Consider the following 27080-nt stretch of genomic DNA (forward strand, 5'->3'; position numbering starts at 1 on the left):
TCTCTCTGAAGTCTGATACTACATGCTGGATATTTTCTTTTGATGCTTCAACTTGTAGAGTATGAAAATTACTTTCAGTTTCTTTTAATTCCTGGAATTAAAAACAAACAAACATCTTAGTTTGTTTCTGATTAGATAATTGTTATGTAAGAACTGCTTTGGCATAAAATAAACTACCAAAATCCTTTGGTTTCATGATCATCAGTTGGAAACTACAATTATTTTTTTAAAATCAAATAATCACAAAAGGTTGCATCTGTGTATGCAGTAATGGTTTTTCTTCTTTTACCTTTATGGAATTGAAGAAACCTTGGATGGAAAAGAGGAAAATCTACTTCAAACCTCAGTGTTTCCAAATGTGTAATGTTCAAATATAGAGACATAGAAGACAACTTTTAATTGTGGTAATTTAAGTCATAAAAATAATTCTGAAGTATGATTGGGAAATACAGTATGAAAATAAAAGTCAGTCACACTACTTTGATGTGATTTTCCCAAGGATGGAACTAAACTCATTTCCTCTTCTGGACTAGTCAGTTTTTCATCAGAAAAGAAAAATACTTAAAACATTTTCATATGAGGAAGAAATTTGAGAGAATACTACTTAAAATATCACCTATCGTGATTCCTGTGATAATAAAAACTACCATTTAAAAACACAGTATAGCAATTAGCAAACACATTGGTATAAAATTATGTAAGGACTAAGACACTGGGTTATAAGAGAAGAATGTTATTTTAGAAATGGGGGATTGCTGCAAGGAAAGAACACACTTCTGAATTTCTTGAATAGATGTAAGCTTAAATTTGCTTTCCTTTTAGAGATCTAGATACGTAAAATTGAAATTAGAACTGCTGCAGCAAACAGCCAAGTTAATCAGTTTGACTGTTCATGTTATGATATATTTCTATTATTTAGTATGGAATGGCTACTCAAAACACTATTTAAAGCAATAGTTATCCTAACAGTGCTCTGCCTAGCTGACACCAGCATCTGCTGATAGCTGCCTGCTGGTTTCAACAGGGCCCTGCAGGTCAACTGTACCCTAAGGTAGAACTTACAAGGTGAATCCAAATGGTTGCCTGCCTTTTGTGCCTAGTTTGGCCACCAGGCAGTACCTGATTGAGAACCCTTGCCTAGACCCCACAATTGCTAGGGTAGCCTGTGAAAGCCAGCAGTCAAGTGTTTGTTCCTTGCCTTCAGAGCAGTCAGCAGTTACTAAACACACGTCACATGAATGTGTCTTTGGCCTTCGGAAGATGTCTGGCACAGACATTGAACAGTATTCTTTACCATGAAACTGCCCATCTTCTTGCATTGTGTAATCTGACATTGCTTTAAGTCTTATGTTCCACTTTGAGAATGGGTGTGCTCAGCATTCTTCACAGACATCCTAGTAAATTCAGGTTTTCCTCTTGCCTTCAACCATAGGTCATGAAAGGACAGACTTCCTTCTTCCTTAGTGAAGCATACTTCTCTATGTATATTCATCACTGTTTAACCCTTGATTTTCGGGTATGTTATTTTTAGGTAATTTTAATTTTTTTAATGAATAGTTGATTTTTAGGTATATAATTTTCAGTTAGTTAAAATTAAAGAGGTCAGTCATGCCGTCAGTCAGGCTCTTTTTTCAGTCTTAAGTATGAAGATTTTTGTTTGTCTTCTCTAAAGCTCAAAGCATTTGTTTTGGCACATCTTTGAATATGAATATTAAGACAAACCTCCATCTTCTCAGTTCTAACTTCTGTATAGTCCCTGTGGGAAAGATACCATAAAAACACAGAATGTTTGGAAGGGCCTTAAAATAATTTTGAGGGGATTTAAAATCTTGCCCCAATTCCTGCTGCCATGGAAAAGGACACCTCCCACTAGACCAGGTTGCTCAAGGCCTTATCCGACCTGGCCTAGAACACTGGGTTGGGACATCTCCAGCTTCCCTGAAGATCCCTTTCAGATGCTGGAAGGTTGCTATGAGGTCTCTTCTCCAGGCTGCATTGTCCCAACTTTTTCAGCCTGTCTTTTGTAATGGACATGTTCCAGTCTTCTTACCAACCTCTTGGCCCTCCTCTGGACTTGCTCCAACAGTTTCATGTCCTTCTTATGTTGGGAATACTGGAACTGTACACATTTGGTGACTTCAGGTGGGTCTCACAAGAGCAGAGTGGAGGTGCAGGATCATCTCCTTGAATCTGCTGACCACTCTCCTTTGGATGTAGCCTGGAATGCATTTGTCTTTCTGGGCTGCAAGTGCACACTGCTGATGGCCCATGTTGAGTTTTTCATCAACTACCAACCCCAAATCTTTGTCCACAGGGCTGCTCTCAATTGCTTCTCTGCCCCACCTGTGGGTGTGTCTGGGATTGCTCTGAGCCAGATGTAGGACCTTGCACTCAGGTTTGTTGGACTTTATGAGGTTTGCATTGGCTCGCCTCTCAAGCCTGTCAAGATCCCTTTGGATGGCATCTCTTCCTTCTGGCGTGTTTGACTGCACTACTCAGGTGAGTGTCATTGGCAAACATGCTGAGGGTGCTCTTGCTCCCAGTGTCTGTGTCACCAATAAAGATGTTGAAGAGTATCAGCCCCGTACCAACCCCAGCTTGTGCCTACTATGAAAAAGCAGGTGGAAAAGCAAAATACATGTTTTGAAAATTGTTTTAAAATGAGGATTTGAGAGCTCTGGAGTAATGTCTCTAGGAAATGTCCCTGAAGAATCCATATGCCTGTCATTTGACACAGTCCAGGAAGCTAAGTTAGACAGAATTCTTGCCTCCTAGGAGTACTCTGAAAGGTGATACTTTTGAAAACCACTCTGAGGATGCAAGGAATGAGAGAGCGAACAGAAGAGAGGCAGTGTTCCCTGAGGAATATTCTACAAAATTATTCTTCAAGATTTCTTATCCTTAGAAGTAAGGATTGTGTTATTAGGCTCCCCAGAAACTTGGAAAATTATAAAGGTGGTACTATTTAGCTACACATACCATCTGAGGAATCATTAAAAGTTGAGGTAAAAACCACAATGTTACCCTTTGATCCTGCATCTTCCTTGTATTTGTCTTCACTACCTGAAAGGAGGTTGTAGGGAGGCAGATGTTGGGCTTTTGTCCCAAGCAACGAGAGAACAAGAGGAAATAACCTCCATTTGTACCAGGGAGACTTAGATTGCATATTAGGGTAACTTTATTCATTGGAGGGGTTACCAAGCATTAGGACAGGCTGCTCAGGGAAGTGACAGAGTCACCATCCCTGGAGGTTTTTAAAAGATTTTGTAGTGGCAGTTAATGACATTGTTTAGTGGTGGACTTGGCAGTGCTAGGTTAATCGTTGGCTAGAGGCCTTTTCCAATCTAAATGATTCTATGGATCTATAATTGTTGCCCTGCAAAAGTACATCATGCTTCTCTGTAACTGTAAAGCATTTATCCGCATCGGAGATTGCTACACCTTAAAGCTGCTAAACACACTTTTACACTGAGTCCTCTCAGAATGCCTCCACTAATTTTCCCACTAATTTTCTGTTAAGAAAATTTAGTAACAGAGACTAGAGACACCCTGTGAAATATTGTTTCTTCATTCTGGACTGTGATATCCCGCTGTAGGAAGTGGTATGCTGGTTTCCATGGGACCACAACTGCAAGCACTAAAACTATTTGTGATTGTAACAAGATTAAACTGTTCGATCACATTTTGTTCTTTGGGTCTATACCAAAGATATTTCAGAATTCATTCCAGGAAAATTATGGTTGGTTATTTGTTGTTGTGACCATCAATTTGAGAAAACTTAACCCACTACATTCCTAGCTACTTAGATACTCTGAAGTTACAAACCCTATTTTTCTCATAGAATGAGTTCTGCAGACTATCCAATCGACTTCAAATAATTCTTCATACATTCTAATACAACTTCAGAATGATATTGTGGGATTTTGAACTATACTCAGATATCAATAACTACTTGTTGAATGCCTAAAAGAGAAGACATCTTGTCTACATGTAATTCAATATTCAAATCTTCCTTCTTGCTTCCTGTTGAAGCAATTTATCATGTGAACAAGTAGATGATTGACATTTGTATGTGTGTCTGGGTTCTGTCACCTGTTAGTAAAAAAATAATTATATTTGTGATGAGGGAAGTAGTGTTCTCCTTTGTTGGCAGATCCGTTTCTAATATCAGTGTGCATTGGGTAGCAGGATGGAAGATTTACTATGATCAGATCTGGAACAATCATTGTATATATGCATACTGTGAAATAAACAATAAAGCATGACTTAAACTCACTCCAGGAGGTTACCTTCAGGCACTGTATGCTGAAGGGGAAGACCAAAGTAGAAAATTCTGCTCTGTTTTAGCTCATAATCTGCATGGTAAAATAATATTTATATTTTGTGCTATAATGAACAACATTCTGCCACAATGCCTTTTCACAGCATGCTAAAGCAGAGGCTGAAACAGTCATCATCTGATGAATGTGTTAAATATGTCCACTGCCAGAATTTGCTCTTGGATGGACTTAAACTACTTCTTTAGTTTTGTTACATAAAGTTAAATAAACCTGAAGGCAGGCTGATTTGTTGATGATAATATGAATGGGGAGAGTCTACCACTTTTATTCCTCACTTCTCTCTTTAGTACTTCATCAGTTCTTGAAGGTCTGCTAGGGCACTAAGGCAAAGGTAAAGGTGTGTATATAGTCTTATGAAACTTGGTATCTTCAGTGCACTTGGGCATGATGAAACAGTGAAACTGGGAGTTCCCTCTAAAACAGATTAGTGCATGAGGTGTAAATTAGTTTGGGCTTTTTAATTTAATGTATGAACATCTAATAGATTCTGCCTGCTTAAACATGATGGATGGAAAAAAACCCCAAAAATTTCAGTGTACTTTGCTGGACTTGAGGTATGATAGTAACTAATCTTAGAGAGCAGGGTGAGTATCTAAATGTTTTTGTCTTTGCAGGACATCCATGGAAACAACAGAAAAAAATCCATTCCTCTTCGGTAAGTGTTTCTGTTAAGCATATTATCTTCCTTTGAGATTGCTTTTTGGTACACTTGGACTTTGAAAACAATGCAAGGTGATTAATGAATTAATGCAGTCATACTTTGATAAGTATACATTTAACTTCCTTAGGACATGAAAATCAGGAGATGTGATGCAGTGTTCCTAATGAGTGTCCAAGAACTGAGCTGTCTGCACTGCTCTTGAGGTGGCAGCTTAGACATTGGAAATAAAGGACTAACGAAAAAGAAACTTAAAGAATGGATAAGCAAAATAGCACTGGTCTTAAGGTAAGTCTGTAGAAATAAGATTGATAAGAAGGAAGCATCTCAGCAGTTCTGATTCCTAGAGAAAACAGGAGAGTACATGTGGACTTTGAACTACTAAAGTGGCTGTTATAAAACATTCCACATGTATTTTCCTATCAGTGAAGTGCTGAGGAATTGGGTGTGGGAATTCGCAGCATAGGTTGGCTTATATGGCTTTTCACAGCAGATTTTCAGGTCTTTGTACTAGGTAAGAAATGGCAAGGCCTGGTTTCAGGGTAGACTGAGAATTTCTTATGTCTGAAAGACTCCTTACAACTTAGAAAGAAATGGCAGAAGCTTGGAAATAAGAAAATGCTTGCATTCAGTAGAATATGTACATGTGGCCCAGTAAGTCCTATGCATCTGCATGTCCTGGGACACTTGTGTTTCAAGTTCCTTATGGAGTTCAGGTTCATGTGAAGAGTGGGTGCTGTAACAGTTATCGATATATCCTATTAAAATATTTATTTTCTTCATTTATAAACATTGATGATACTAGCAAATTGAGCCAAAAGCTTCTGTGCTGACTTGAGATGACTTGATTAAGAAAATTTAATTGACAACAATGTAATACCTAAAAAAAAAGGTGTATGAACACAATGTTCAGCACCTGCTAAAATTTCTAGAATACCATTCTGTTATTAGAAGCTGTAATACTTTCTTAAGGCCTACCATATGGGAAATGCAATATAAAAATCTAAAGACAAAACAGAAGAATTCAAGAAGCAGAAAACCATATATGGCAGGGGACTGGAAACAGTCTCTGTCTTTATGTGAAACCATTGCTAAGTATGACTGACAGTATTTCAAAAGGCCCTGAGGCATGCCCAAGGACCAAGCAAACTCTTGGGGTGCTGCTGAGACTGTATATGAACTGTCTTCTCCCGGTGCTCACAGAGGCTCTACTCAGGCTTCTGCAATGGAACAACATGGTCTGAAGGGAAGCCTCTCCTTTAGGGAGGAGGAAGAGGGAGATCTGAGCCCAACAGAGAAAGATTAGACTTGGCTGAGCAGGAAAAATAGAAATTGAGAGACCAGAAAATGGGAGAAACATCTAGAAAGAGCAAGTGGATAGAAAATACAAATAACATCCGGAGTCAGATGGACATTGGAGCTCAAAGTCAATACAGTGGCCAGAAACCTACAAAATAAAAGAAATAGTAGGCAAGAAGTGGATGAGAAACCAAAGAAATGAAGCCTGGGATTTGTTATAGGAAGAGGGTAAGTTTGAGATAAAAGGAAACGGACATTGTCTGAAAAGTAAGGTTTGAGAAACAAGTTGAAGGAAATAAAGATGGGAAATAAATTCAGGATAAAGAAGAATGCTGTGTGCCTGTTCTATTAGTTTGCACTCGGTACAACCAGGTATAGTTATTGCAGGGACTTTGGTTTGATGACTGTGGTCCTTGGGATATTCAAGGGCTCTAGTCCTTCATGGGACAGTGGTAACTGCTGAGGAGCTATTGAGGGTCCTTCTTTTAAGTTTTGTCAGTATGGAAAAAGTGATACAGAAGGTATGTGAAGATGACTAGGAAGATCAAGAACCAAAGTGTTCAAAAATTTGGATTTGTATCCAAGTTTCAGCACTTTATGAAGATTTTAATGAATACACTGGTCACATACTGTTTTCTTGGTTGTGTTGATTGTCATGAGGTGTAATACTGCTAATGTTCATTTTTTAATCTTTTGCCTTCAATAATGTCTTGATTACTTGTGATTCAAGTCTTCATATTTCATAATTCAAGAGAATTGCTGATTTCCTCTTGGACTTTCTTATTACTTTTATTTTAACTTATACTGTGAATTTACTTTTACAGCCCCTTGTAAAATGACTGGGGTGTTAGGAGTGAGGACTGAGATGCAGGCAGACCAGAGGCAAAAAGCATGTGCTGAGTTCGGGTACCTGTGATCCGGTCTCCCAGTGTGAGAAAGAGTTTGGCAGGGTGGAAGGAGAGCGCAGCTAGGCCCGGGAGGGGAGGCCTGTGAACGGAGATCTGCTCGGCCCGGCCGTCGAGGCTCTCAGGGCAGCCGGGGCACAGCGGGGAAGCGCGGTCCTAGCGGCAGCGCGCACCTCCTGGCACAGGGGGCAGATAGCGCCGGACTCGCCGGGTGTCGGGAGTAAAGGACGGCGCCCCGCCCGCCCCGCGCTGCCGCCGCAGGGCAAGGATCGCGGGCCCGGGGCATGGCGGCGTGGCGGGAGCTGCTGGGGTCGCCGCTGGGCTCCGTGTGCCGCGGGCATCGGCGGGGGAGCGGCTGGCAGCCCCCGCGCCGGGAGCGCGCCGACCCGCAGGTGAGGGCGGGGACAGCCGTGTCCCTCCGTGGTGTCCCTCGATGTCCCGCCCAGCGGGGGCTGTGAGCGATGCTCACCGTCCTCAGCCGGCCCCGTCCCTGCGGCTCCAGCGGGGCAGTGTCGGCGCCCAGCGGCGCTGGGCGGCTGGCTCGGACAGACAAACTGAGACAGCCAGACTGACGGACAGACAGAGCGCTCTCTGAGACCAGCGGCCCTCGCCGCACCACGCGTGACGGGCGTCCAGGCCGGTCCACGAATGGCATCAGGCTCCCTCTGCAAGTCCAGGCAGCCTGGGGAGAGCAGATCACTGCTAGCAGACGGCGAAGAGAAACCCCTGGGCTTCTGGGGTCTGTTTTACCAGGGATTTGGTGTTCTGGGGCTGGTGCTATTCAGCTCCGTGTATTGCTGCAGAAGGGGACGTGAGTGGTTTCATACAAACACGTAGATCTGCTTGTGTTCTGGTAGCCGTGAAAGGCTTGTAGCAGAAAAAGACTGCCCATGCTACGGACAGGACGTAGCACAGCAGTTTTGCGGTAGTGCTATTCCAAATAGCCGTGAGGTTAGGTGTAACCTGTCAGAGAAGTGCCTCCCGCTTTAGTGAAGTATCACTTCTTTCTACTGTGATGCTGACTGAATGTTTTTGTTTGTTTGTTTGTGGTTTTGGAGAGATTTTTTTCTGGTTTTTTTGGGTTGGGTTTTGTTTTTTTTTTTTAAGAGATGGAACATTTGTGATTCAGATTTTAGGGGTTTAAAAAGAGAACTCTGCTACTCCAGCATTAACCTTGCTAACATTATGAACCTGGATGATATTTCATACCGATCATGCTGTAGCAACACTGCTGTGGCAAGGTATCTTCTGTATCTCTTTCTGATACACTCACTGATAAAAGAAACATGTTTACAGTGGAATATTCTTTATATTTCTCTTCATGAACATCCTTTTCAAAGTACACAATATCTACTTGTAAGCTAAGAAAAAAATGAGCTGGTGTTTTGAGTTGTGAACACCTGAAGTTAACCCACAAAATTCTGTTACTAAAACACTGAAGTAGCCAATTTTTAGAGATTCATGTCTTTTGGACCTGTCAGGGGAATTGTAGTATTATGAATAAGAATCAGTGGATAGTCGATATGAGCCTAAAATAAGTTTAAGGAAACATCATAATTGTTTTCTTTTCTTTCTCTCTGAAGCATACCCTGAAGTTGTGAAATCACAGGGTTTTGGTAAGTTTGTCGTACACCATAACAACCTTATTTAAAGTAGTAGCAGGCTTATATAGTGGTATTTAAAACCACAACAAGCAGCAAATAGATTGATGTGTCTGAACCAGTTTCATTAATTGTTTTGTGGCTTGATGAGGAAAAAATGAAGATTTCACAACTGTTACAAGGTCAGGGCACAGTGACCACCCAGTAGTGAATGTGTTGAAGTATGTTGTTTCTAGTAGTAACCAGAATCAGGAAGAAAACAGAAGAGTCATCCACACCTATACCAGAAAAGGACATTACTCTCTGAGCTTCACTGTCATGTGTTTTGCTTTTATAGGAACAGGGAGCAGATAATTGTTACTTGTTACTGCTTTCCCCCTCCGTCCCTTTCTGACCCCCTAGTGAAGGGCAAAACGCCATGTATTAGCTTTAAAAGACCAGAAAGTAGGTGAGTTTGAAATGTCTATAGCTCATAAAGGAAAATGTGGTTTTGACAAACATGTCTGTCCAGGCATACACACGATTATGCAGTGCAGGCAGTACTCCAGGGTGAGCTGTGGGTAAATCATTTATGTTTTACGTAGCTGAGTTTCAGTTTTCAAAATTGATTTTGACGCATAAGAGTGTAAGTCCCTCTGGGCCAGTGAAACTTTGTGGAGACCCTCATGTGCCTGGAAACTGCAGTGTCACTCCTCCGTTCTCCCCAGGAGTTCTTGTTTGACTCTGCGTATCACTGGTGTCCTGAATAATAGAAAACAAGTTTTCATGACCATGAAGTCGGAATTGTGCTGGATTCATAGTATTGTCTTTGAAGTGGGATTGCAGTACAGGATAGCATGTCATGGGGAAGCTGCAGCAGTAAGAAGGAAAGATCAGTCTCTTCATGTCGCTGTCAGCACTATGCTGAGTGTGACTGCTGTTACAAACAGACCATACTGGACTGCTGGATCCCATATACAATGTCTGTCAGTGTGGCTATAATCTGGTCTGTGGAAGCTAAGTGAGGAAAAATCTATGTGAAATATTGCATTACTCTTTGTACTTATTTTCCTACTTAAATAACTCCTTAATTACTCCTTTTTTTTTTTTTTTTTTTTTTGTGGTTCAGATTATCTTATCTTTGACTTAGTAACATTTTGTTAAATGAAAAATGAAAATGTGTATCCCTGCACATGTATCCTCCACCAGGCTGATCTATAGGTTTTACTGTACTTTCCAGGGAGATGTTAGGTTCAAGCAGGATAGTCCAATTTTTTCATAATTGCACTAATGGGTTTGAGACTCCTCGAATGGTACACAGCACAGCAAGAAGCTGAGGTGGTCAAAGTTTAGCAGATTTTGATCTTCCCTCTGTTCCTTTCAGACAGGCTCTATCAAATGCTGTGTAAACCTTCTTGATTCTTGTAATGTATGAACTTTTTACTGTGTAACATACATTCTGGATAAAACCTTGTGACCCACTCTGTATGACTTGAATTACTAAGTCTTTTGGTAATTCACATTTTGCTTTACATTCTCATCTCTAACACATTCCCTCAGCTTTTGAAGTGGTCATATTTTTACCTCCCAGCTGAAAGAATAGAGGCCCCTTTCAGGGCCATAGGTGTTAAAGTCTCAAAAAAGGCAGGTGGCATTAAGCACTTGTCCTCATGCTTTCCTTAGGATTGCCATTCCTTTGCATTTCTGCCATAATGCAGTTGCTGCTACATGCTCTTCTAAGTTGTGCAGTGCCCTCTGTTCATCAAATAGAAAGAGAATGAGTAATCTAAAAACAGTTTCTGAAGTTTCTTGGGGTTTTTGTGGGTTGTTTTTTTTAACCAGGACAGAAGCTGGATGCTGTCATGATACACTTTGATAAATGCTAGTCAGAGAAAGGGGTTTTTTAAACTCATTGGTGATGTGACATATTGTTGTCTCAATTTCCAAATCACAAGTACTTTGGTTGCTAAAAAAATTGGTTCTTCTGGTTTTTTTGTAATTTTTAGGTCTTAGAGGTAAGAGTGGAGGTCGACTCTCTTCATATCAGTACTGGAAAGGTGTGCAGAGGAGCAGTGTTGGGGCAGATGCTTGCCTCCCAGCCTTCAGCAGTTTCAGGTGCAGTGGTCTGGAACTTGGTAAGCAGCATGGCTGCACCTTACTGTCAGCCCTGTGATGAGAGAAAATTGATGTTTTCACTATGGAAGTGTTTTCCTAGTGAGCATGTAGTGCCAGAGATTGCACATGGCTGGCTGGTAACTCAGTCATGTCTCTGGGGGGTTGGCAGCCTGTTGAGAGTGTAGTGTCACTTTAGGCTTCATTGTTGAGGTAAGGCTGAGAAATTTTTTACCGGTCTGGCTGGGGTAGGATGATCCCAGATTTGATCAGTCCTAGTCTTATCAGTCCTATAAACCTTTTGATTACCTTATATTGGTGCAGTTTAACCCCCAAAGAGGCATAGCAGAGCTTCTACTAGTGCATCCCAACTATATTAAATACATCCACCCCTCTGTCTGCTGGCCAGCCAGTGTTTCAGAAAGGCTGGGTGGCAGCGCTATGCAACCTCAGCCCTCCCAGTCAGTTCCTTCTGTCCATTCTCCTTACAGCACACTTCAACCGTTACGACATCCTGGCCCCTGCTCTGGCCCTTCTCATATCACTGGTGCCACCACACCTCATGAGACCATCCGAACATGGGTGAAGGCATCCTGGTGAGCAGAGAGTGGTATCAGAAGTCTGGATGGCATTTGGAACTGCCGCTTGAGGGAGAGGAGTTGTCATCAGGGTGGAGAGGACAGGAGATCATGCCTTGGAACATAGCCTGCTTGCTGTGAGCCTGGAGGCACAGACCAGCTTTGTGCCAGGAGGGTGGTGCGGGTGGTTGCCAAGTCATTCTGTGCAGCCTGGCTTGAACTGCAATCGCAACTGCTCCTTTCTTCCAGGCCCCAGGGAAGCCCAAGCCTTTGGGAGTCACTTTGGCCACTGTTGCAACCCCCAGTGAATAAACAAGGGGATAAACCTGGTGTGGTGGAATTTATCTTGGATGTGAGCCTGAAGGTGCAGAAAGACCTGGTGGAGAGCTCAAGGGTGTCCAGGTGGTCTCTGGGGCAAAGGGTCACACGGATGTCCCTGCAGTCCCCACTGGCTCCTCCCAGGTCATGGCTAGCTTATCCTCCAGCTGGTTTGTGGGTGTGCAATGTTTGATGGGTTGATGATGTGACTTATATTTCACTGTGAGCTGCCATGGAAAAGGAAAGCTTTTTTTTTTTTGGAAGGTGGTGTGGAGGGCAGAGCTGAGGAGAGAGATAAGACACACCAAGGTGAGAAATGCAGAAGTGGCACTGACCTTAACTTCAGCTTCTTTAGAAATCACCCGAGATGTATTTCCTTTTTCTTTGGAAAATACAATTTCAGTACTCTGACCTGTGTTCTACTGTGTGCAAGGGCCACTGTATGCAGCTGTCAAACCCAAGAAGATTCTGTTACTATGTGAGACAAGCAATGGAGAAAAAAGAAAAATTCTGATAGAAATGACAGTGAACAGTCATAGGCCTCCAGAGGCATGGATTACTCACATCACGGAATCATAGAAGCATGGAATAATTACGGTTGGAAGTGACCTTAAAAATCATCTAATTCCAACCAACTTGCCACCTTCCTCTAGAGCAGGTTGCTAACCAAGTGTGATTTGCTGGGGTCCTTTGTACTCCTACAGCTGAATTTTGCAACCTGCATTTGCTTTTCACATCAGATACTTAAGATATATCTGACCTATATCTCCAGGCAACATTAAATCCTGTTTTGGGAAAACATAAAATAAGCAAAAAAAAAGCTGTGATATTTACTATTGGATAATTTTTTTCTCTCCCTCATTCTGGTTTAAATTAGAAAGAATTTTGTGCTCTGTGATTTTGAATCCTCTGATGAAAGAATGCATTTGTCACAGCAATGAGTGGTTGACCTCTGTGATTGCTTAGTGCTAGGTATGTGAGACCTGATTTTAAAGAGAGCAAGTTGATTAGCTCTTTGCTAAGATCGAGTGCTTAACAAGTAACAAGAAGAGCCTTTCTACAACTGGCTTCAAAGTGGAAATCTGAGTGAAGCTTGAAGCATTGTATTGACTCGCTGAAACATAATTTTCTTATGACTTCCTAGATTTTCACTTTAAAATTACTTGAAACAAGATATTTTCATATGAGATATGTAACTTGCTTTGAATAGTTATGATTTTCTGATTATATTGGATTGATTAATTAAAAAAAATACCAAATGCCTGAACTTCTTTTGGGACTGACTTCCAAAATATTGTTAGTAAGACAGGTCAGAGTGTCCATTAAAAAAAACATGAAAATTTTGTGTCCAAAAGAGACACAGTGAAATAAGACATGGTTATATCTAAAGATTCATAATAATTTTCCAAAAATACTTTGTATTAATTTGCCATTTCTTCCTCTATTACTGGTACCTGGTCTTATTTGATGCAAGTTTTAGACATCTGTAATTTATTCTGCAATTTGGACTGTTTTTCATCAATTAAAATCTTTACAAGATGTATTTCTCTATATTTATGTATGACTAACTTGTTAAATAATCCATATTTTATGCTACTTGTTTAACTGGTTTTATAAGAGATGATGTACAGTTTATCTTGTATACAGTGCCCAAATAAATCAACTGTCAGCTTTTAGCTACTTTAACTGCCATCAACCATATGCACAGATTTTTAAATTATGTGTATGGGCCACAGTTATGAAACAGTCAGATCCAAACTTTGTCTACAATTACTACACTCCTAGAACAGTGGGTTTTGGAGTGGCCTGCTTTGGCTGGAAGGCTGCATTACGCGTCATGTCACAGAGAATTTTTGCATTTCCAGTTGGGAAAACCTGGTTTTAAGAAATTCACAGTTATCTCCTGCCAGTAAGATTTCCAGCAATATTTTTGAGACTTGTTTCAAGGATAGAGCTAAGGAATATAGATTGTGATTTGAGATTTCTTGTGCTTACTTTTTTTTTGCAATATCCTGGGCTGCTAGCAGCAGTGTTAAGATGAGGTTTTGTGTCTCCTTCTCCAACTGGACTCAGTACCATGCGCTCTGCAGAGGGACAGATCTGCTCAGCCCCTCCATCTGCAGACCAGGAGTTCCTCCACAAACACTTGCATTCTAAGCTGGGAGCTCTTGGAGCAGCACTCTGATGAGTTTTTCTAAAACATTACATGTTAAGGGATAGCAGAAAGGCTTACTTGCTCAGTTAATAAACTTAAAAAGTAGAAAGCAATAAACTGATTAAAGGTCTAACATTCCAGACTAAGCTAAGATTTCCATTAGTTTGTAGTTCTCTGTGATCCAGGAGTTAAACTGGAGCTTTTTTCACAAGGAGGGTTTTAGTTTTAGTATTTCCTGCATTTTGTTGTCATTTGGGATACATGTTAGTATTTGTTGTGTTGTGTGGTCTACTCTGGATCAGAAGAACCACATTTGAAATCCTGTTAAAGTCAAAGTGTTTTTGTTTTTTTGGCTGAGCTTGGCTTCAATATAGTGGAAATAGTTTTATGAGCCTTTGATGCAAGACCCTAATCCAGAAAATCACTTAAGCATACCTACTTAGCTTTTAAGTATAGTTGATTAACAGTGAAAGAAAATGCTTTAGCATTCTGTAGAGTGAAGATTGAATTTATGTGTTTTTGAAAACTTAACATGCAACTTTTGTTCTGAGGTTAAAAACCCTAAAATCTCTCTTCAGAATGACTGATGAGTTATAAGAAGTTCTGTTATCCTTCTCTGACTTGGGTCTGCATTTGTCCTGCAAGTGCAGGTGAATTCTGTTAGTGTTTGTACTGTATTTGTGAACACCTAAGAATATGTTTCCAGTGGATGAGTTTGAATTGGTTGCTAGGGAATAATCACAGAAATTCTGCTGTGACCTGAAATTATATACTGTCTTTAAAAGAGGAAAATATAAAAGCTTCTCAGTGCTACTGAATCTGCAGTCTGCCTACAAAGGCAGCTTGCCATTAGCTGATAGTTGTTTTGTGACTGGCCATGATGGACAGGTGAACAGTGGAAGAGTTCAAATGAAATTATTTGCACAATATTTTTCAAACCGTAGTGAATTTTATTGATGAAAATTTTCTGGTGAATTCAATTGCTTATGGTTGTGTATTTCCACAGATGTGCAGAATCTTGAACACTGGGGCAAATAAGTAGGTAAGAAAGACTGGAAAAGCAAAAGCTGCCAGTTAGTAACAGATGCACTGATAGATTGTAGTGATGGAGGTCTGAGGAACCATGGCATGTCTGTGTTACAGAGCCAGGTGGTTGTCCTATGGCAAGGTAGCCTGAACACTAGAGGAAACTCTAGGAGACCAGAGAGGCCATTGAAAACCTCTCATGAGTTCAAATTTTACTGCATGTGACCCTGGAGTTCTGCAACGTTTGTCTACCCTACGTGGATGCAGGGTGGTGTTCTCTGTTTAGCAATCAATAGTTATATTACTTCACACCAGAAGCATGCGTGGGGTGGGTGCTGAACCACAAAGTTCCTGCTCTGAAAAGCTTATGTGAGACAGCCTGTTAAGTTGAAAATCTCTTTAATGCTGGCAGTAATTTAACCAGTTGGTAATGAAGACATGAAGAGTTTTCAGGAGTAAGAAAAAGTTCAGGAGACATCAATTTGCATAGGACCCGAGCTCTTGTGAAATAGTCTTGAGTACTAGCTTACAGGAACTCTGGCTGCATTTCAGATATCTAATGTTACTGCAAGAGGACTTGCTACATGTGAAGTTAATTTTTAAATGGTTTAAGATATTTCAGGATGGTCTGCTTGCAGTGGATTCTGGCACTACCTCTAATAAGGGGTAGTTCCTTCCCTCCTTGGATGTATTTGAGTAAAGGCTGGTCACAGACTGCAGCATACTGACTTCTCACAGACTCTCAAAATAGTACTTCCCTCGTTCATCGACACTAAAAGTCAGTTTGGCTCTTTCAGCTATTTCTATTTATTGACATCATCAGTAAGGTTCTTTCCAGGTATTGTATGCTTGCGTACTGAGGTAATTCTTTTAGCCCCATGATCATCTGTTGCTTTTTAAAAGAGTGTTTGCTTTAATCTAATAATTTTAAGGGTAAGAAAAGGTTGTATAAAAGTTGTATGTGATGCATGATTTTTTTTGGCTAAAATTTTGACAAACCTGTTCAGCAATACAGAAGTACTGACTCTAGTAGTTAAGATCTTTTAGAAAACCCCAGTTCTTTGGAAATGACATTGTGTGCTGGTATCACTAAACACAGAGTGTATGCAGAGCTGAGGTATGGTGCTTGACAGAACTTTTCAGCTCTTGAAGTACTGTTTTGGCTAAGACACTGTGTTTCTCTGTTATCAGTACAAATTTGTTGCAGTTTCAGTAAGCTACTTACAACTTGATTGTTCTGCCTAGTTTCCAGCACAACTGTACTTTGCCTAAATGAACGAACCTGTTATGTAAACTGGCAAGTCATTGTGTGATTTCTCATTATCTGCACCTGCCTGGAGATACAAGGTGTCATTAAAAGCAACTGCTGTTGTTTTGTCCAAAAACTGATAGTGTTTCAATAATGGATGAAATTATTCTGCCACAGAGATGTGTGTCTTTTAATTTTCTTTTGCAGGGAATTGTACAGTGTCCAGAGCAGCATGGTGTTTCATTAGAAAATATGTGTATCTGTGCCTTTCACCCTAAAGTGGACATAAGTACGGCTAAGGATACTCAAAGATTATTGTTTTGTGTTGACAGCATAACCTAGTTTTCCTAGTTTCCTGTGTTTTCCTGGTCCTTGACCTGTGAGCAGTGCTTATTGTCTGGTCTTGAAGGAGCCAAGTGTTTCTTGCAGCTCATGGTTTAGTAAAGCTAATTTCAGAGTAGGAAGAGTGTACATTAACCCCCTTCTTAGCAGTGTTTATTTGTCGCCATGCTTCTACAAGCTTTGACTTCAGCAAGCCTTTGCAGGGGTGGTGGTGGAGGGGTGTGTGGGCTGAGGCAGAAGAAAACAGAAGCAAAAATAGAAGGATTAATGGGCTTTTTCTGTGTGGGTGGGTGGTAAAATCAATGAAGGCGATCACAGGGCTGCATTGCTCTGTCCCTGGAAGCTGGTGAGTCAAGCACTGCCCGCCTGCCCAGGGTGATGGTGGCACAATCACTCTCCTTGCTGATAGCACTCCTGCGTTTTGTAGGACCTTAGTGCTAGGCTATGTTTTTAGGTTTTGTCTTCTCTCACTGCTCAACAGAAAGAATTTGAAAGAAATGGGTAGTGCACGTTTCCCTATATTTTACACTCTGGTCTCTTTCTTTACTTCTGTAAACCTTAATTTTTGAACATTTTGACCTGACAATGTCCCTTTAATACCATATTATGCAAGGATCTCAGACATTAAATATATTGGAAAAGTGATTAAAAGCCATTTTCTAAAAACTACTCATGTGCCTTAAATTTCAGAGCCAAACTCTTGCCACTCCATTGACTAAATCAGTCTAGAAATCTCCAAAGCCTCTTCTGTGGCAGGCAATTATAAGCAACAAATCTAATCCTCAGACTGGTGAGAGAAGCCAAAACTCCCAAACAAAGGTCTCAGGACTTCCTTAGAAGAAAATCAGGAGGAAAGTTGCAATATAAACTCACCTTCTGGTTTTTTGGTATATCAGAGCAAAAATATGTCAGCAGGAAGGAACATGCAGTTGTATGTTGTCTCCTTTAGGATATGGTGATGAAAAGGATACATATTGGTGATGACTGAGGTATATGTACTTCACTGTAGTGACAGGAAACATTTTAATATGTTGCAGAAATTTAATTAAATTATGATGGTTTCAGAATATTAGTCAGAGTTTTGTGAAAGAAATTGTATATGTCACAGAACTCTTTTTCAAAATTAGAAAACAAGGGCTAGGCTGGAAAATTCTCCGGTTCAGAAGTATCCTCTTTCAATTTTTACTTGCCCAGCCCTGAAATAATGGATGGCTGTAAAAAAGCATGAAGTTTCAAACCCTTTTTCCTGATGATACAATCAGTCTAAAAACCTAAGTAAAGCCTTAGATTAAGAAATTAATGTTAAAGTTCTACTATAAATTTTACATACTCAGTGAAGATTTTACTTATAAAAATTAAGAATAATTACTTAATTAAGTAATTAAGATTTCTAAGTTCCGCATCCAACAGTCACTGTTCCTTTCAGAGAATTTGATCCTGATAGACCTCAAGAGAAAGGTTCAAAGATTTCCAGTGAGATTCTTTGAAAAAAGTCTGTGTGACATTGGTGGCTGTTCAGTTTGCTGAGATGTAACAGGCATCACTGACACAGCATACCAGAAGGCGGTGGAGAAAGCCCAGTTGTCATGCCCCCTGAGTGCTAGGTCTAGGTCCCTGCTTTTGCATTTCACTGTAGACCTAGTTCAGCAAAATATTACCAGAATGCATCTGGTTTTGACTCTGTGAAGAATAATAAGAGAAGGACTCAACCATCTCTTTCAGGTAAAATGGAAATCTTGTCTTTTTTGACACAGCTTTAGTAAGAATGCAGTTTGCTAGTTTTCTGGCAGAAGGAAAGTGCAATTCTTAATGCAATTTTGGTTAATCCTTGCCACTTTCTCTATTGTACACGTGTTTGATAGAACAACTAAATACAGTAATTTCACGAATACAAGCCGCACCAATTTGACTAAGATTTTGCTCCTAAACCGGAAATGCGGCTAATACTCAGGAGCGGCTAATATGTGAATAATTTTTTGACATTTACAACCTCAGAAGTGCCAGCCAGAGTGCCGAGCCGAGCTGCTGCAAAGTCAGCATTTTGCAATTGTTACAAAGTGTTACTCTGTTGCACGGCAGGTGGAGCCTGGCTGCCTGCAGGCAGCACGGGGGGCGGGGAGAGAGGAGGGAGAGCTCTTTCTTTCCCTCCTCTACTGCAGCCCAGGGAGAGACGGGGGGGCCCAGCGCCGCCATTGCCACGGCTTGGGGAGGAGGGGGGGACCCGGGCCGCCACTGCCGTGGCTCTGGGAGGCCGCGGGGGGCTCCGTCCCTGCCTACCACCACAGGGCAGCTCCGGGCCATGGTGATCGAGCCCAGTGGCAGTGGCGGCTGGCGCCCAGTGGCCCCGCCGAGCGGCAGCGCCGGGCTGGGCTACCTGACCCCGTCGGCAGCCCCTACCAGGCCGAGCCTGCACAGCCCGAGCCGAGCCAGTAAACCCCCCACCATGCTGCGGTTCTGTTACTATTTGGCAACTTTGTTGCACGCGGGTCCTCGCTGCAAAAGACAGAGCGGCTTATACTCGGGTGCGGCTTATTTATGGACAAAAAACTAAATATTTGCCAACACCCACAGATGCGGCTTATACTCAGTGCGTCATGTATTCGTGAATTTACTGTAATTTTCATGGTGACTGGGAGGTGAAGGGCTAGGACTGTTCAGAGCTGTAGCTTCAGCTTGCAGTCTTGCACTTAACATGATAGGATTAGTTCTGAGTTATGTATATTCAGCCATATTGTCATTATAGTGCAATTTTTGACATTGTGTTCCAAAGTTCAGAAGTGCATTTATATTTGAAATGTCTTTTTAGCCTCCCAAATCTTGGATTGAAGAGGTCTTCAGTAAAAGAGAATGTGCACACATTATTCCCAGCTCGAAAGATCCACACAGGTAAAACAAGGAATTTATCTTTTTTTACTGTTACATTTAAAAAGAATCAGAATAATTTTTTATGGGCATTGTGTTTGCCTTGGATTATGTTTGTTAGTGTCTCAGTCAATTATTTCTGGTGTATGGATTTTCATGGATCCCATCACCAGTCTCTTTTAAATGAAACTGTTTGTTTGAATTAGAAATTGGCAGTAATTAACCTCACTACGCTTCTTAGATTTGTTGCTCTCCCTCTGGCAAGCAAAACAGGCATGGTATCTAATTAAGAGACTGAATTGCATGGAGTTACTGCTGCACCATTTTTCCCTTCCAGAAAAATTACTGCTGGTGATCACAGTCTTCTGATACAGAAATTTCTGATCATACTGTAGAGTTTTAAAAGAGTAAGGAAGAGATCAAGTCCTCAACCTGTGCTGTAGGACTGAGGAACCAAACATAGCTTGGCATTCTGTATTAGGTATCTAGTGGATGGTGTGGCCTAGATAAATTTGAAGCGATCATGTTCTGAGAATGTAAACTTGTAGTTTTGATCATATGGTTTTGAAAGTATGGATAGTGTAGCATAAGTAAGACAAATAACTCATCTATGAAATGTAGATCTGACATATAGTCTGAATTATGAAATGCTAAACAAATCAATGAAGTTATCCAGTGCATTTTCCAGGGTTTAGTGGTGGAGATGACAACGTGGCTTGTTGTTGAGAATTCCTTCACTGCTGAACTGATACAGCAAGAATAGCATTAAAACTGTCTTATTTTACACAGGCATATATTAATTATCCACCTTTATCACAGATGTCCTGCAGGATGCCAGGTGTGTCAGAATTTAATCAGGTAAGTGTGCATAAATATATATCTGTACTATTTTTATAGTGATCTAGTAATAGACAATACTAGTCAAGGAAGCAATGACAAAAGATATATTCCCCTTATTATATGGTCAGAGCAGCTTTTCTAGGAATGTGCTGTAGCTTGCTTAACATAAATATAAGTAGAATAAACTGTGTGATAATTTTTAATTTATTAGCAGTAGAAAATTCTACCCAAATACCTTGTGTGCATGATTTTGTTTTAATCTTCTGCTGAGAAATGAAAGGCAGAAATGTGTCTTTAATTGAGAGTCGATCCTAGCTATATGCCAGATTATATGAAGGAGTCTATACCAATAGAGAACAGTGACAATTATGGAAAGAAAAAGGAAATTAAGGCAGAAGAAAAATGGTAAAATAAACATCCCTGATAATAGATTTTTTGAAGATTTTTCTTCTCTGCAGTGAGGATTCTGAGTCCCTGGTTTTGAGAAGGGAAACAACAAAAATTTCATCACTTTGATGTTTTTAAGTTGTTTTGTTTTCAGGGAAATTGTACTTTGTGACCTATATTAATTAGTTGTTTTCAGTCCAATAACTGGCATTTAGATGGGGTTACCAAACACATGGTACTGCATATTTATGATAATACACTATCAGTTATTGGAACAAAAAGTTCAGCTTTCATTTGTTTTGTGTAAAGGCATCTGATGGCTCAGACGATAACTGGTGACTATCAAGATGGTGTCGAGTAGTCCCATAATCTGTATTACACATGATTGTCTGCCTTTTCATTATGCTTCATATTTCATTTCACTTCTAAGATTTACAAGAGTGATGCTTTACAAAGAGTAAATAAATTATTCCTGAAAATCAGATCACTGTAAAGGGCTGATATGCAGAATGTGTTTCTGTTCAGAACATTTGAGCTTCTTCTAAGAGAATGTCTTGCTTTAGAGCAGAAAAATAGCTATTCAAAGATTTTTTTCAGGTCTTCCAAGAGAAGAAATGCAGGGGGTGTTTTAATGCTTCCTGCTAAGCTGCAGATACTCAGCTGGGTATCACAACTAAAGTTGCATTGTCCTTCATAATAAGGTAGTTTAATTTAATCTTAATCAAGACTACAGCAGTTCTGTGGTTCTTCCCCTCTCCCCCTCAGAGGAGAGAGGTCTGTTAGTAACAGACCTGTTATTAGGGGACCTGTTAATAGGTCTGGGAAGATCAGTAGGACAAAAATTAACCCACAGAACTGGAAAACCAAAAGAATAGCTTTCACCAAATCAGTTTTCTAGTCCAACACAGTTTAGCTGCATAAGTGTGTATACAACACTGGGAGAGGGAAGAAGAGAAATGGGAAATGTGAACTCCAGTGGATGGATTTCTTTTTCTTTTTCACCTTTCTCTGTCAAGGCATCCTGTATCTTTGTGTATCTTTTATATTGTAGTTATTTCTTTCAGTTTTTGCTAAGCATTTTCATACTGTTTAGATTAACATGAATCCAGTTTGTTGATCTGTGTTTGCAGAATGTGTGTGGATATCTAATGTACATTTCTGTCAGCCCATATCTTGCAAGTATATTATCCAAATGTTAACTATTCTTGTCTTCTTGGTTATCTTAAGGTGTACAGAGAGCTTTGTTCTCACAGATTTGTTCTGTTCCTAACAAGAATAAATAATTCTATATGATTGTTATGACTGGTTATATTATATTTATTAGATCAGCAATGAAACAGGCTTTAGGCCTCCTGAGTTCTGTAGTTTTCCATAATAGTCAAAAAATCATGTGATTATACTTGATGCCTATTGTAATTTGACCTAATATTGTAGGCAAATAAAATCTCTTAATGATTTCTTTTGTAGAGAACTTCCAAGGTTTGCAAGCAGTTTGTGAATGGGTTATGCAACTAATTTGCTAATTCTAAGTAGAATTACTCCATTTAGAATTCACTAATCAAATATGAGTAACTTACCAACACTTTTGTCCATGCTCTCCTGGTAAGCTGAAATGGGTCTCTTGTGCAGTACTCACAAAAACATCCCAGACAGCAGATAGAATAGAATCACTATATGAGTATTCAGAAATAATGTTCCAATTTCCTGCATCATTATACATCTGAGATGTTCTTGCAACTTATATAGACAAGTCACCTTTAAGCATAAGTTTTAGACACAGCTTCTAAATCACTGCCTGTTAGAGCACTGGATATTGTAGTCTGACTCCTGCAGTTTACTTCAGTGTCAATCCTTTGGGTTTTCCCTTGTTGCTCAAAGTGTGACTTTTCTAGTAGCCTGCTTTTATGTTACTGATGATGTCCCCACCTTCTCCATTAGCTTGGTGAGCTTTTGAGGCAAAAAAGGCAAAGTCATTGCAAAGATACTTTGTATCAATTCATATCCATATATCCATAGAATCACAGAGATGCTCAGGCTGTCAGGGACATGGTATCCAATATACTCAGCCAGGGGTCAGATGAGAACGCTTTACTCAGTTGGAGTGAAGGATGGAGATGACCCATCCTCCCCAGATCCTGACTCTACTACTGGGTTATCCTCCTGGAAAAAAGGCTTCTTCTTATTTCCAACCTCAGACTCCCATGTTTCACCTATGCTACTCCCTCTCATTCTCCTACCATGCATCACTGAAGAGCCAATCTACAACTTCAGTGCTGGGCATGTTGTTGAGCTCCTGAAGCCATCTCTCATCCCAGTGGAACCATCTCCTGTTGAAAATCCTCTTCTCAGAGACTTAGGGCTCCAGCCCTACCATCTGTCACCAGAATAGTCACTCTGCCCCTGAAGCCTTGCCAGTTTCTGGTGTCCCTTCTGTGTTGAGGACTGCAGTCAGATGTGGTCCCCAGACAGGGCTGATGAGCCCCAAGCAGAGGGGACAGACCTTGCTGTCCTCTGTCTCTCCAGCCACAAACTGCTCACTCCATGCAAGGCACCTCTGGCCGTCATTGCTGCCCAGGCACAGGGATGACCCTGGCGCAGCCCACTGACAAGCCAGGACCATGTCCCAGAGCTGGCCTGCCCCTAGGGCTGCGCATTCCCTCCATCGCCATTTCCAGGTACACAGGCTGAACAGGAGTGGCCCTGTACAGACCCTGAGGAACCCTTCTTGATACTGGCCCATCACCCACCCAGGTCGTCACCTGCCAACCTGTCATCCCTCCACACTAGTAATGTCACAGCCCAGTTACAGAAACCTGGCTAGAGCAAAGGTAGGTGCTCTCCTCTCATCCCTACAATTATGTTGCAGAAGGTGGTGAGGTGGGTCATCACTGACCCTTGGTAAATCCTTGCTTACTGCTTCCTGTCACTGTCTCCTCCTTCATGTGCCCAGATGTGGGCTCCAGGAGGTCTCACTCCTTGATTTTACCTCAGACTTATGGCCAGATGGCTGGCCTGCTTTTCCCTAGGGTAGCTTTTGCCTGTTTCTGATGGTGTGCATGGAATTTGCCTTTCTCCAGTTACTGGGGACACCCTGATCTTCACAGCCTTGGAATCTGGCTTTACAAGGGCATCAGCTACCTCACTCAGCGCTTTGGGGGGCAGCCTGATGTGTGTGGAACAAGTGCTCCTGTGCTATTCTGACTCAAACATCATCTCAGCCTGCTAGTGCATCTCCACATTGATCCCTATCTCCCAGGGTGTAGGCGGCTTCCTTCTTTATTTGCTTTTGCAGAGCATTGAATCAACCAAATGTAATTTGCCTGGGTTGAAAAAATGGACTGCAGACCTAATTTCATGGCTTCTGGGTATCAAGAAGTGCCTTACTAAAGCAGCTTGCTTCCTTCATTTTCTTCAGGTTGTTTTGGGGTTTGGTTTTGGTTGGTTGGTTAGTAGGTTGGTTTTTAAAAATCTGTTTCTTTGTCACCAGTTAGTTCTCTCTCATCTCCACTGAAAACTGTCTCTTTCAGACGGCACATCTCCAGAGTCTCACAGATATTTACATCTAACCTGCCCCTATATGGACAAATTGTACAGCTGAGGCCTGAGGCAGTCGTTGTGTTTGGGCTGTTTAAGGATGTTCAGTCTCTTAAAAGAGGAAAAGTGAAGAATTTATCTTCATTTCCTAGGGTATATTAACTTCTGAAATGTCTAAAGGAGAACTGGACTGTCAGATGTCACTATAAATTATACTGAAGTTAATCCTGTAGAAGAGACTGAGCCTGTTGAAGCCTGTGTGAGAGTAATGACTGAATTTAGAATCTGAGTTATTATTCCAGATGCAAACCTTTAATGCTAATTGAGTTTCTGGTATCTTTCTGTCCTGTTTCTGGCTAGGACAGGGTTAATTTTCTCTAGCTTGAAACCAGCTCCCTCCACTACACTTATCCAACCAGAAATAATCCCTTCTCCCCACGAGAGAGGGACACCCTCATCTCTGCCTCCAGCAATGATGTGAGATGGTAAAGAGTAACATCTGGACCCTAGCCATGGCTCATCCCAGATAGTGCAAGAAACTACGCTTGTCCTGAACAAAAGCAGGACAAGCATATGAAAGATCTGAGGCCTGCTACACCCCAATTGAAAAGCAGATTCTGGCAGCTTATGAAGGGATTTGAGCTGCTTTGATTGGTGCCAAAGCATAACTCCTCCTGACACCCCAAATGCCAAGACTAGGCTGGATGTTCAAAGGGAAAGTCCCTGCTGCACATCATGGCGCTGATGACACATGGAGTAAGTGAAGTGCAGTGTACTGTGATGTGAGCTGTAACGACACAGTGAGTCTAAGCAGGAAACCCCAATTACCCAGGAATCAGGAACTGACCCAGAGACAAAAATTTCAGATATTTCTCAGAAAAGGACAAAGAGGAGGTGACATGTCCTGAGGAGGTCCCACCAGACAATCAGTTACCATAGAATGAAGTGTTATGCACTCTCTTCACTGATGCTTGGAGGGACACATACAAAATGGAAAGGTGCTGTATTGGAATCCCATGTGGCAAGTTACATGGTGCATGAGGTCAGGTTGCAGAGATGAAAGCCATCCAGCTGGCTTTAGATATTGCTGAACAAGAGAAATGGCCATTGCTCTACCTCTATATTGACTCATGAATGGTAGCAAATGCTCTGTAGGGGTGGCTTGAGTGGCGGAAAAAGACAAATAGGCAAATAGGCAGTGCAGAGATAAACCTGTCTGGGCTGCTGAAGTGTGGAAAGACATCAGTGTATATGTATGGAAGCTGGCTGTAAAAGCAGGTGATGTAGATTCACACACACCCAGGAGTTGGGCTGCTGAAGAACATCACAACAATGGACTGGTGGGTTGGGCTGCCAAGATTGAAGTGTCTTGGGTGGACCTGGAATGGCAGCACAAGGGTGAGTTATTTCTGGCTCATTGGGCCCCTGATACCTCAGGTCATCAGGGAAAAGATGCAAAATAAAGATGGGCTCATGACATAGGGGTGGACTTAACCCTCCATGGATACTTTCTCAAGTGATCTGTAGCTGTGAAGCAATGCACTGTGATCAAGCAGGCCAAGTGGGTAAAGCCTCTGTGGTATGGGGAGGATGGTTAAAATATAAATATGGAGAAGCCTGGCAGATCAGTTCCATAGACTCCTGGTCCAGAGAGCAAGAGAGCACTGTATTGAGTGATTATCATATTCCCTGTCATGCACCAGCCTCTGGGAGAATTGAATGGGACAATGGACTATTAAAGCCACACTGAAATCAATGGTGGTTGGCCCTTCAAACTGGATCTGCATGTAAGAAGGTCATCTGGTTGGCTCACACCAGAGACTCTGCCAATTGAGCTTGCCCTGACCAATCAAGACCTTCATGCACTGTTGAAGGGGAAAGAAGGATAAAGTCACCTTGGTGCATATGAGGAATATGTTTGGGAAATATGTTTGGATTAGTCCTGTCTCAAGCGAAGCCAAACTCCATCCATGGGATTGTTTTTTGCTTAGTAGCTGGGTGCACTTGGTGGGTCATGAAGATGGATGGGGAAACACAATGTATACCTGAAGGGGATTTGATTTTTGAGTGAGAAGTCTGTAGTATCAAACTGTGTGTGTGTTGTTGGTTGTTGAATGACCTCTGCCACTGTGTGCCGCAACTAATATGGACAGTGAGCATGGACTGCTCCAAATACACCAGTCATGAGCTTGTGATGCAGCTTGCAACCACCTGACAGCCCTTCTGCCCTGGAAGACATCCAGAGCAGATAGAATTCACAGTCATGGACTCAATGAACTCAACAGATGTCTTGGAGGGATGGCCATTGACAATGACATCTAATCTTGCGCGCGCGTGTGTGTGTATATGTGTGTATGTATCTATTTAATTGGAAGGTATATGATTTAGTCATGTGGTAGATGATATAAAATAAGGGGTGAAAAATGTCCTCATTCTAGCCAGGACAGGGTTATTTTTTGCACTAGCCAGGAGGGGGCATGGCTAGGAGCTAGGGATTACTCTCTACCGTCTCATATGTCTGCTGGTAAGTGAGACGGAAAGGGAATCTCTTCCAGGGAGAATGACAGAATATGCTGAGTTGGAAGGGATTCACAGTAAGTGTTGAGTCCAGTTCCTGGCCCTGACAGGACTGTTCCCAAGAGTCATACCATGTGCTGAAAGGTGTCCCTTCTGGGTTGGCACAGAGCGACCAAGGGAGTGGTTAGGTATTCTCTATTGTTGAGGGGTTTCTGTGTTCATTTCTTTGCTGTCTCTTATTAGTATTGTTGCTGTTAATATTTGTTCTCTTATCTAGCTGGTGTTTCCAGTAAATTGTTGTATCTCATTCTGCAATCTTTATCTTTTGTGCTTCCAATTTTTCTCTCTAGTGCACTAGAGGGAGAAAGGAAAGGAAAG

General features: G+C 41.4%; 1 protein-coding gene across 1 annotated transcript in view; it reads left to right on the forward strand.

Moving 5' to 3' along the window:
* Nucleotides 1-5042: 5042 nt before the first annotated feature.
* The window catches only part of LOC117010305 (transient receptor potential cation channel subfamily M member 6-like), a 30415-nt gene continuing 8377 nt past the window's right edge, over nucleotides 5043-27080 (forward strand). Inside the window, exons 1-3 of the mRNA XM_033084610.1 lie at nucleotides 5043-5286; nucleotides 19369-19448; nucleotides 20244-20282. Of these exons, the coding sequence (XP_032940501.1) occupies nucleotides 5257-5286; nucleotides 19369-19448; nucleotides 20244-20282 (149 nt within the window). The 5' untranslated portion in view covers nucleotides 5043-5256. The remainder of the gene's footprint in view (nucleotides 5287-19368; nucleotides 19449-20243; nucleotides 20283-27080) is intronic.

The sequence above is a fragment of the Catharus ustulatus genome, chromosome Z (genome assembly GCF_009819885.2).
Source record: "Catharus ustulatus isolate bCatUst1 chromosome Z, bCatUst1.pri.v2, whole genome shotgun sequence".
Lineage (NCBI taxonomy): Eukaryota > Metazoa > Chordata > Aves > Passeriformes > Turdidae > Catharus > Catharus ustulatus.